General features: G+C 38.1%; 1 protein-coding gene across 1 annotated transcript; it reads left to right on the forward strand.

Moving 5' to 3' along the window:
• Positions 1-268: 268 nt before the first annotated feature.
• LOC121730645 (protein naked cuticle homolog) lies at positions 269-10,950 on the forward strand. Its single transcript, XM_042119787.1, has 5 exons — positions 269-549; positions 6,095-6,279; positions 8,439-8,549; positions 8,686-9,143; positions 9,880-10,950. The coding sequence occupies exons 1-5, from the start codon at positions 435-437 to the stop codon at positions 10,232-10,234; spliced, it is 1,224 nt and encodes a 407-aa protein (XP_041975721.1). The 5' UTR covers positions 269-434; the 3' UTR covers positions 10,235-10,950.
• The last annotated feature ends 1,636 nt before the right edge of the window (positions 10,951-12,586 follow it).

Below are 12,586 nucleotides of genomic sequence, written 5' to 3' on the forward strand. Positions count from 1 at the left end.
AGCGCTGCTACTTTCATAGTGATCTCTCTACAAGGAACACGTACACACCCTAAAGTATTATCACTTATTTTTGTTACATACTGTATATATATATATGTATATTTGTAAAGCGAGCTTCCGGATTTTGGTTAACTATTCGACCGCGACAGTTCACAGCTCTAGGCAGCGAGCGCCGAGTGGCGGCGCCCCACTCCCCCGCGCGCCCCGCCGCGCCGCCCTGCGTCCCCTGGCTCTCCTCCCTCCATCCATCAGTCAGTCAGTTGATCGCTCTCGCGGGGGACAGTCGTCCGCCTAGCGCTCGCACACAATTGGGTCACGAGGTCCCCACGTATCGGCTAGACAATATTCTGTGCTATGAATGACCAGTGAGAGTGATTTTGTATAGTGTACGTCCAGTGTTTTCTGTGAACGCGATGCGTGCGTGAGCGCAGCGCATGACGTGCTACGAAACGTTGAGAGCTTCGGCACCCGCCGCGGCCGCCCCCATGGCACACCACTTCGTCAAGTGGTGGCGCAACAAGTTCAGGAGTGGATACAAGAAGTTCAGCAGTGAGTATAGCTCTATTACTCGTACTCTACGTATATGCACCACCGTTATCAGCGTTCATAACAAAAACAAAAACCGCGCGTACCACCTGCTCTGCGAATAAATACACTTTATTAGTACTTAAATGCAAATTAAAGTAATACGGTGTACCTACGATCTGCATGTAATTTTATCTCGAAATTATGCACGAGTAGATATTGAATACATTAGTATGCACGTTAATGATCCAATGAAAATTAAATGAATTTTAACACGAGATCTTATGCCACCGTCGAGATACGGAAACATTTGTATTGAAATGTTGTTGCTTTGCCTTTCAGGCAAAGTGATCAAACTTTTATCAATTAGAAACTTTTGTAAACTTAATTTTATAACAGTGTGACGCTTGATATCAAAAGTTTGTTGTATATTCTACGTAGATGATATTTTTCTTGTTTTTCTAGAGCTACGCGTATTGTTTTTATTCAAAATTAGGTTACAGAAGTCTTATTTTCATTATCGATAATATAGAATAAATCATCTTTATTTATAGTATACGAAATTGGACGTAAACTCATTCAGAGTCATTATCAATAAGGAGTTCCGTTGTCTCCCTATTAGCTTATCAGTACAATTTCAAAGTTATTGCCATGTAAATATTTGTAACCCAATGACACATTGGTTGTAAACAAATTTTTGTAACTTTTGGAATCGTTGGATAAGAATAAACAGTCACCATCAATCAATAAACATCTTGGGCTAAAAATAATAATGTATCGTGTAGAGCTATTACGTCTGCGAATAACTTTTCAATGTAATGGGAAAGTTCCAATTATGCAATTTGTTTACACCTCATCAATTGATATTTAGTAAATGTGAACGTAAGTACCATATTAAAATGAAGAATTCCAAAATGATTAAAGACAACAATGAATGCATTGTGAAATTGTACAGTCTTGAATGCAAGACTACAATTTCACTGCTGCTATTTCTTGTATACTTTATAATATGAAGTCTTCGGAAGTAACAAAAGTAAACAAAAATCGTAGATTTGAAAATCGGTTAAAAGCTAAATTCTTTGTAGGTTTTTGAAGAAAAAAAAAACTTCCGCTCTCGCGTTCGCTTTCATCTGATATTAGTTACTTCAAAGTGTAACGGCGCTTTGATCTTATATTTAGTTATGAAAGCTGAACACTTCAATTAGTAGACGATACGTTTTTTTGTTCATTAACATTCTGTTACGCACATCAAACCGGCGGAGTTTAACATTATTTTTAATGCAAGCCGATCCGCGCTCATTTGATTAACTTCAAAGGAAACGGTTGAAAGCACTCGCCGACGCGGAGACAATGATACCTTTTATTTGACATCAAAGAATCCACCGCCCCGAGTTTGGAACCCTTCTTCGGAATGAATAGTACGCATACTCCGCTACAATTTATAGTAAGCGGCAGTCGGCAGACTCAAACAACTTTTTAGTCGCGTCGAGCCCCGAGCTTTGTTGCGTAATTTAATGTACTTTTGTTCTTCGTTTAGTCTACGCTTTTGATTACAAAAAGTATGCGGGCGACTTTTTATTCGAAAACGTTTTTTCATTCGCGTTTTAGCGTCGCGGTCGGATGGGTATTGGAAATAAAGATGTGCTTTGGGCTTTGGCTTTGATGGATCGGTCTAGAACTCTAGACTCTTCATTTACATAATGACCTCTCAAATTCGGACTAATACCAAAATAAGAATAAATGATATACTTAATACACAGCACAACATATTTTTATTAGACTTATTTTGACACACGTGCATGTGTGCATGTGTAGCGCGTTTTTTTTTAAATAGATGTAGCCAAACAAAGTTGTATAGCTTTGTCCACACTGTGCCTTTTTTGTTCGTCAAGGGCATGCGTTATAGCGCAGTCAACAGCGCACGTGAGGTATGCCCGCGACGCATGCCCTCTGACCGTGTCCAAAACTTCAAAAATGACAATATTGGCGTTGCGTCCCTTGACGCATTCAATTATTGAATGCGCCAATAAGAAAGTTGATGACGAAAATTGAAGATGAAAGTGCACTGTGTGGACATAGCTATTCTCTATGTTAAGCGAGTTTGGACAGTGCAAAAACTTTCGAGAAATTAATTCAAAAACTAGGCGCTAACTAGCAATTACTAGAGTAATCTGGTAGCCGGCAATACGAAATAGCGTCTGGGGTAGTACAATAACAAATGACTTCTAAAAGCGGCCGATGGCGCGTTTAATGACAGTAATGAGGCCATGAATATGTTTTACGCGTCCACCACATTCGTGAAGCGTGTCGCGTGTAAGTGGGAACCTAATTATTATTGACGATATCACTTTAGTCCCACAGAGATAGAACGACCGTAGAAATTATTTCTATCTAGGGACCATTAATTTTCTACTGCAGTAGCCTTAGCATGGCCACCAGCAGAAATGCGAAAGTATGGACAAACTGTGGACATAAACTAAAGGTGCCGTCCCGATATTTACCGCAGCCAATCGTGACCGACAAAAATTCAAATAAAATGCCAATTTATGACAGGCTATAGTATATGTCATCGAGTAGGATATTATTTGAATTTTTAGGACTATAGTCTGTCATAAAGTGGCATTTTAATTGAATTTTTGGGAACGAAAAAAGATCGGAACGCTACCTTAAGTTTATCTCCACAGTTTGTCTATACTTTCGCATTTCCACTGGTGGCCGTGCTAAGGCTACAGTAATAGTATGATCGTAGAAATCATTTATATCACAATTATTATCGTAATATGGTTATAAAGTTGATCTCGTATGTAGACTGTTGAACGAACTTCCCTACACTAAACACTTCGTTCGTCTTTGCATAACCATAAAATTGTCTTTCTGCGAAAACTTTTCTGCAGTCGTATATGACCATAGCAATTATTTATTTCTGCGAAATAATAGACAGACGTAATTATGAACTTTTAATTAAATCTCATCCGTCATTTCGTCTATGTTTGCAGACAAAACAATTTTATACGGTAATGCTACGCATGCGGGACGTATAAGCAACGCTCTTATTGACTGAGAAGATTAAATGACTTTTTGATTAAAATAAATGATAATTTGTGATCTATACTGATTCTTTTGGAATCTACAGGGTTGTCCCTATGCGTTAAGTACCTACAAATTACATACGTTGTTATGAACATCAAGAGAGATTTGGAACAAAAATTTTGAGTGAGTTGTCATGAAATGCTGAGTTCTGTTTCAACCTTATACAACTTTAAAAAATTTGAAATAATATATTACTAGCTGTCTCGATACACGTTTCATTTTCGATATGAACTGTAATAAATAAAGTACAAGCCAAACATCTTTAAATACACCTACGTCTATAAATATAACTACAGCTATAAGTTATAACCTACACCTACATCAATAAGAATCTACACACTTCACAGTCAGTGGCCGGCTCTCATTCACAATTAGCATTTATATTTAGTACCTATATTTCGGTTATTTGCTACAGTAAATGTCTCTTTTGACCCTAACAAATCCTAAAGGGTTTAAACCCTTTGGGTACGGAATCATACAAATGAAAGCATGGTTTTAACTTATAGTTCGATATACCCGCATGTATGCGTTCCAGTGTTTTTGGATCTTATTAGCATAGACATAAGAACTGTATTATAATATCATATTATGGGCATAGCTGCAGTTTCTCAGCACAGCAGTAATTGTATATGCCATTTAATAGGTCGCATACTATCTTATACGAGTTAGTCCGAGGTCACACTGCACGGTGCGTTAAGGTGCGATACATCGTCAGAAAAACGCATTGTATGCCAAATAGCAGCGCTTTGCAATATGGCAACAAGTCACAGAACTGCGTTGCGACGTCGCATCGTAAAAAACTACATTGCTGTGCAGGTTGTTTTGGCGGTACGACACCACAACGCAGTTTAATGGCTTGGCCCTTTCTCGTGTTCGTCTTTCAATCAAATGGCCATCCCCCCTAGACAAGTGGCAAAACGCTAACATTTGACATAAGTCATCGCTTCGCTAGCGAATACTAATGTCAAATCCATACATTTTGTAGCGTTAGCGCTAGCGTTAGCGTTTTCCACTTGTCTAGGGGGGCATATCCGACAACGCAACGATTCAATGTAGGCTTTTACATGAAATCACATAAAAAGTTGTGGCGCCGCTGCGGCACCGCAAGCCAACGAAGCAATGTGGCATCACCCTGCTATTCAGTTGCATCTAGGCTCGCTAATGATAATGATTGCGCTCATGTTACTAACGACCTCATAGTTGAAGATTACAGATGCTTATTACTGAGTTATGAAGGCGGGTTGTAAATAATTTCAGTAGCCATATTGTTCGCTGCAATACGACTCTGCCGTTTTCAATTACAGGTCGTTGATGCCAGGTATTGGATTATGCGAGACTTTTCAACCGCTAGTATAAATTAATATTCGTACAGTAAGTATAAATTACTTTCTAGATGATAAAATCTGTCATTACCATTTTCATTCTAATGAATCTGACCGAAAATATATTCTTGCCGTGGTGTAGTAGCATTAAAAATTTAGATTTTATATAGAAAATAGTTTAGCTTTGCAATCAAATAAGAGGCAAAAAAAATTAAGAAGAGTTAGAATTTATAAATTACCTTCAAGAATATCCAAAGTTAATTAGAAAATTACACGAAAATCCAACGGCTCCCGTTGGGATCCATCAAATACATTCCGACGTTTTTTTTTAAATAACGTTAGCGGCAGATGCGAGTCTTTGAAGAATCCGGGCCGCGCCGACTTTGGGCCTTCCTAGAAAAGCCGGTCCCTTCGGCTTTACTGAATCAACTGTTCGCTTTACGCATCTTTTAAACAAATTGCTTTTGAAAGTCGCCGATTTCATATTTTGGAGGCTGTAACGAATGCATTGTTGTCGTTATTTATGACGTTCTTTATTTGAATTTACGTGTTCCTTGAAAATACGTTTGTTGTACGCAGGTTACGATCTGTTTCTTTTGCTGAAGTTAATATTTTATTTTATTAATTGTAGTTTTAATTATTTTCTTTAATTAAAACTGTCATGTAACTTTTTCTTTGTAACAATAAGTAAGTTGTTTGGTGAATCTCTACATAGAGCACGCACGTTTAAGATTTTTCAGCCACAAATCACAATCGAAACCAATCGATAAAGTGTAGTATAGTGTACATATAACATATTATAAAAACATACATGGTGTAATAATTTAATAACGTCAATAAACGTAATTAATGTAAAAGTTCATAAGTCATAACTCATAACCCTCAGAAATTGAGTCAAAACAGCCAACATAAAATTGTACTTTCAAATTCCAATACTGACAAGAAGATTAATGCTATATTCTAATTTCTAGTAGAATAGATCTAAAAAATAAATCTAGTAGAAAATAAAAAAAACATACAGAATCAAATAAACATCTTACATAGGTGGAGCTTTTGCTGTAAATAGAGCGTATTCTTTACCGACTTCCAAAAAAGGAGGTTCTAACTTCCGCTGTGGATATTTTGTCGCCTAATAACGTAACTATCAATCTTTCCAGTCGGCGACAGCGAGCGGACGGATACTGAAGAGTTGGTAGGCCGAGCCGCCTCACAATGCTCTGCTCCTCCGGACCTCCTACCGAGCGAGGCGAGAGTCCTCCTGCAACCCACGCCGGAGACCTACAGACAACCCTCCCCGCAACCAGAACCAACTGAGGACAAACATTCGAGACTGAGATTTGAGGTAATTCGAGATTTATTTGGGAAGTGGACATTTGTGATATATCATAATATAATTCTGTCTCGTTGAAACGCGCGTGATTGAGTGAGACAGGCTATTCTATCGCAAATCTTGTCTTGTAACAATAAAAAAGTTATTGTAAGCTTAATTTCCAAAATATGAAGTTAAAAGAATGACTTTTTCTACCAAGAACGGTGGAGCGAAAAGTCTGAAAACAGTAAACACGCAACAAAATATATTAACAAAGTCGTTATAAGAATAAAGAAGCACGCGACCACCAAAATCTAAATAACAGAGACGGTTAAAAATATCTAAATAAAAATATCTAAATGGCCATTGATAGCATGTGGTGCGGCGCACAAGTACAGCCACGTCACAGCACTGAGTAATAAATACGTATCTTGTACGAGTGTGCTGTGTGACTAATGAATGAAATGCGAACTCTACTGATATCATATTTATGATATTTACAATGATTCGTACTTATCATACGCGCCTCATTCATTAATAACATGCCATATCTGAAGCCCTTATTAGAGTTCCGTACCCAAAGGGTAAAAACGGGAACCTATTACTGAGACTTTGATGTCTGTCTGTCTGTCTCCAGGCTGCAACTTAACCTTTAAGTACACGCGTTGTTTTGGGTAACGTTCCGTCACGCGTGGGGTCTAGAAGTACCCCAATATAAATAATAAATATACATATAAATTCAAAACTGTTTAATATTATTTAAACCCGTTTTATATTATAAGAAAATATATTACTTTATTTATGAAAAGCATTTATAAATAGTAAACTAACCATCATTTAGACAGTAAAGAACATTTTTATGAACTAACCAATCTCGTGCATAGAATTTTTAGGGCACATGTTTAATGTACAAAAATTCAACAAAAATGTCTGCTTCTGACTAACTTATTATTTTTTTCTTATAAAATAAGACTTATAAATATGTAGTCAAAAGAAAAATTAGCACTAAACATTACAGAAAAAAAATTGACAATCCTTGAAAACAACTACCCTAAACTAAAATTATTCCTTGAACAGGCAAGGTAAGTAATAAATAATTTTACTGAATGAGGCTTGCAAATAGTTTTATAGCAAGGCTTACGGACAATAATAATTCGTTCTGGGACAAAAATAGCATCATCGCTTCATTTTTAGTGCATTAGGTCTAGCTACCTCTAACTCTTCCAAAATGTTTCCAAAAACTTTCAGAGACATTAAAATTGTATATGATTTGAGCAATTTGATTTTCTTTTAGTCGCCAACACATTTTTCCATTTAAATATATAGCCAATTCAAAAAAACAAACAAATAAACACATAATAACCAATGTGAAAAAAGTATATACGTTAAATCACGGGTGGGGTCTGCAGGTATCCCCACACAAGCAAAAATATTACTTCTCTTAACAGAGGAGCGACGGACTTTTACTCACTGTAAGACCTCGCGTTGCATTGAGATTAGCCGAAAACGTTTAAAAAAATACCGTCAAAAAACAGCGCGTGGGGTCTGCGTAGGCCCCACCCGTGACGTTAAAGGTTAAGAATGGTAATAGCTAGAGAGTTGAAATTTTCACAGATTATGTATTTCTGTTGCCGCTATAACAACAAATACTAAAAACAAAATAAATTAAATATTTAAGGGGGCTACCATACAACAAACGTGATTTTTCAAACATTTTTTGCTCGGTATCAATGATGACAACAGGTAGGCACTTGAAATTTTTACAAAAGCCTTAATTATATTATGTGTACTTTAAAATTAATATTAAAATAAAATAAATATTTAAGGGGGGCTTAAAACAATTTTGGCGTATTTTTGCTCTACATATATAACGGTACGGAACCTTTACCTAACTACATTACAGAACTTATAAGTATCTCACGAAGTTTCATAGTTATTCCTACCTTGTTTTGGCCCAAAGTTGCTATGACAGTATCTCTTATGACGTAGACATAAAGGTCATGTCAGAGGTAAAACACTTCCGAACGGCGCAACAAAGGCATGAATAGTTTTAGAGATAAGCACCGTTGTTCGTCCGGCGCGCGGCGGTTAAGGCGGCGCCGACGCGAGCTTATCAGCCCTAGCCGCTAATCCCACGTTCCCTGAACCTACTTTTGTCGTGGCATTTGTTTTAATCCGTCTTATCGTCGCAGGAGCTGACGTGTGATGTGGAACTTCAACATCCGGAGTCCTCGAAGCAGAAACCGTTGCAGTTCTCCTTCACGCTGTACGATTTAGACGGGAGAGGGAGGATGACTAAAGATGTAAGTACACATTCTACCAAAAGTGGATATATAAATATACGTAAAAAAAAAAAAAATTTTTTTTACGCAATTCACCTAAAATTTATGAAATGTCTGAAAATTTAAGGACGTCTCTAATAAAATTTCTCTCCTACAGGACATAGCCGGAATCGTCTCCACGATATACGAGTCGATAGGAAAATCTGTGACAGTACCCCACTACGGCTCCAAGACGATTCAAGTCAGGCTGACGGTGGTACCGGAGGAGAACGGTAAACGAGATCAGAGGGAGAGAAGAGATGAAAGGCATAGGAGGAAAAGAGAGAGACAACCAGTGAATACGCCAGCGCATTGCGCGGAAAATTTGAGTGATCACGAGCAGCAGGAAAGGTTGTCTCATGATGATGTCTCATCCAAATCCTCGAGTTCGGGCGACCAGAAGCCAATATTGAGGCAACAGCCCGTCACAAGGCATAGACCCCACCGCCAAAGGAGGAAAGACCACCGGGAGCGAAGACACGAGAAGAAGCGCTCCGGAAGTCTACAGAGACGGGAGCTACTAGAGATCATCCAGGCGAACATGGAGAAAAACCGACTGAGCTTTCAAACTTCAAGGTAAATATGACATAATTCGAGTTAACTAACACATGTAGTGTACAATATTCGTTCAGTAAGCTACTAAAAGAATCTCTTAAAGCTATACCCTTGCTGAAAAGGTATTGATGTGAAGTCTTCAGATAAAACAGTTGATCAGAAAGAACCAGCTCGTTCTTTACCCAACAAAGCGTATACGTGGGAAAGCCATGCTTCGGCACGAATGGGCCGGCTCGACCGGAGAAATACCACGTTCTCACAAAAACCGGCATGAAACAGCGCTTGCGCTGTGTTTCGCCTAGTGAGTGGGTTTACCGGAGGCCCAATCCCCTACCCTATTCCCTTCCCTACCCTCTTAAAAGGCCGGCAACGCACTTGCAGCTCTTTTGATGCTGCGAGTGGCCATGGGCGACGGAAGTTGCTTTCCATCAGGTGACCCGTTTGCTCGTTTGCCCCCTTATTTCTTTTTTTTTTTATGAAATAAGGGGGCAAACGAGCAAACGGGTCACCTGATGGAAAGCAACATCCGTCGCCCATGGACACTCGCAGCATCAGAAGAACTGCAAGTGCGTTGCCGGCCTTTTAAGAGGGAAATGGGGTAATAGGGGAGGGAAGGGAAGGGAATAGGGGAAGGTAGGGCGGGGGGGGGATTGGTTATTTCATTTAAAAAAAAGCATCACCTATTCGGATATTCACATCTATGCCACTATAACCAATAGAGTTAACCCCAATATAACCCATGTCTTTTTATTTGCAGAAAGCCCTGCGAACCAGTCGCCGACGATGAAATGAGACACAAATATCACAAGCTGCGCAACAGATCGTACACAGTCAGTGATAAGCCCAATACTGCATTCCAGAAGTTCAAGCCGGAGATGAGCAACGGATACTTAGATTTAGCAAACGGTGGGGATTCCAACCTGTGTAGATACGACAGACATTTACATGCTGTCATATGCTCGTCTACTCGCCACGCTCACACGGGCTACCATCACAAGCAGTCGACTCCTCCGAGACCGACCAGAGTGCCCCAAACTCCAGGCCGTCCGCGGCCAGACATGCCCTTTCACCAACCGAAGCAACCCCGTGTGCTTCAAATCATATTCTTATAGAACTCGGATAAAGGACATTGTGAAAACTTTGTCCTTGTATCGACATAGTTTGTACAAATAGCTCATAGAATGATGTACAAAACGTGATAATACTTGTTAGGTTTACTTTTTAATATCGAAGAATTATTTATTCTTATTTAGGTACCGTATCGAAAATAAAAATAATTTCGAATATCAGTTGGCTATCAGCTTTGTTTTGTAGATCAATGGTACCGAATCACATGATTTAATATTTTATCTCATGCAGATAAACTATTTTCCTCGCTAATGTGGCGTTACCATTCTTTAACCTTTCACTTGGGATCAACAAATATTTAAACAAATTATGAAAACACTTTCTGTTTTGTAATTATTTGTATAGGTACCTAAATAATACTTAGTAGATTAGGATTCAGGAATTGTGCAGGATTTTGAATGTAATTGAATGAATTGAGTGGGTGAATTTGTAAATATTACCTAGGTACTTTACTGATGTATTTTGATATTTTTAATTTAAAGATTTGGTAAGAGAGACATTGCCTAGACTATGCTATAGGTATTGTTCGTCATATTTTCTTTTAAAAGCCATCATCAAAAGTCTGTTTGATAAATTGGTAGCGTTATTAAGACAAATGAAATGGAGCACGCAATCCAGCGATAGTACTTTACGTTGACATACTAATTTGACTCAATATAATTATTATTTGAATAAAATTATTTAGAAAAAGCTACAGAAGTTAGAAACAATTTAAAAACATTTACGAATTTCATAATAACACTAACGGCCGCACTCAGAACCATTTAATGATTGCTAAAGGTGTCTTTCGGATCTTTGCCGCGAGCGACCGCGACCGACGAAAATTCAAACGAAATGCCACTTTATGACATAGGCGATAGGTTTCATCGCCTATGTCATAGTAGCTTTTACGCCGCCGCCGGCGGCAGCGTGGGTCGCCACCAAAATGTCAGTAGAAAATGACACTTATATTCTATGTTATAAAGTAGCATTTTATTTGAATTTTCACCGGTCGCGGTCGCTCGCGGCAAAGATCCGAAAGCCACCTTAACATTAATTTAATGACGAGTTTGACAGGACATTCATCGAGTTATTGACATAATCTTCATTTTAATAAAGTTAAGTCTAGTTAAGTCAATATTATCTCTCTGAGTGCGGTATAAGATCTGTTTTCCTTGTAAAAACTATATTTCCATTGTATGTGCCTTACATAACAATAAATATACGAATGGTTATTATAATATAAGACTTAAGAAAAATCCACGATAATTAGTGCCAATTGTATAAACGCCTGTCGCTAATCGTTTATGGTTACCGAAAGTGATAGCGTATAGGGCCGTTTGCCTACTATCATGAACATGAGTCTCATGGTTTATAGTCATATTTTTTACGTTTCAACTTTTTAAACAAAATTTCAAAAGGTTCAGCCGTCAAAATAAACAATAAAAGTAATATATAAAAGTAAGGTAATCGGCCATCGGGTAACAATTTCGTTATCGCCTAAAAAGTGTGTAATAGGTATAGTCCGTGCAATCCACGAAGACGCGCCCCACTATTCCTCCTAATCGTCTATAGTATATGTGTGCAAGCTTTCGCCAATGTTTGAGTGTTATCGGTACACACTAATTACCTATGAGTGCACCCGCACACTTCAATAAATAGACCAATTAAGAGAAAGCGTCACGGTCAAAGGGATAGATGCTCACCCAAAAATTGGTGGGGCATGTCTTCGTGGATTGCACGGACTATACCTACGTATCTGAAAGTTCTATCGGTGTTTGTTATACCTACCGAGTGATAGAGGCATAACATCCAAATTATTCGTCACTTATTTTGTATATCCTTAACCAACGACCAAGCTTAACCCAGGCTGGCGCTAATGGGCCTAAGTAACACGAATTTCTATGGTAAATGTAAGAGGTAATCAATGTTTGTTACTATATGACTGTATGTTTTCTGTGGTTTTAGTGACTTGGCTCGAGTTACAGACTGATCTTAGTTTAGGGTGTAAAGGCTCATCAAATTTAAGTATAGTTAACGGCCGCACTCAGATATATTTAATGATTACTTAACTATAATTTAATGAATACTTTAACTAACAATGTATGGAGTTTATGTCAAAATCTTCATTAAATTAAAGTTCAGTTGGACGCTGTTAAGCATTCGTGTACTAACCCACACAAAAATTACGTATTGAGTTATGAATGCAGTTATGTTCTTTAGATGATTTAGAACAAGACTGCATTCAAAATTTAACAACAAAAAAAATTGTGGGTTAGGACACTAATGCTTAACAGCGACCAGTTATACTTAAGTCTATCTAAGCGTGGCCGTAAGTCTGCTATTGCATTACCATT

Source organism: Aricia agestis, chromosome 9, assembly GCF_905147365.1.
Source record: "Aricia agestis chromosome 9, ilAriAges1.1, whole genome shotgun sequence".
Lineage (NCBI taxonomy): Eukaryota > Metazoa > Arthropoda > Insecta > Lepidoptera > Lycaenidae > Aricia > Aricia agestis.

Bases quoted from the DNA above. Each gene is read 5' to 3' on its own strand.
- LOC121730645 (XM_042119787.1), top strand. From the start codon at position 435: ATGACGTGCTACGAAACGTTGAGAGCTTCGGCACCCGCCGCGGCCGCC. The intron at 550-6,094 runs GTGAGTATAGCT...CAATCTTTCCAG, and splicing joins TGGATACAAGAAGTTCAGCA to TCGGCGACAGCGAGCGGACG. The intron at 9,144-9,879 runs GTAAATATGACA...TTTTATTTGCAG, and splicing joins CTGAGCTTTCAAACTTCAAG to AAAGCCCTGCGAACCAGTCG.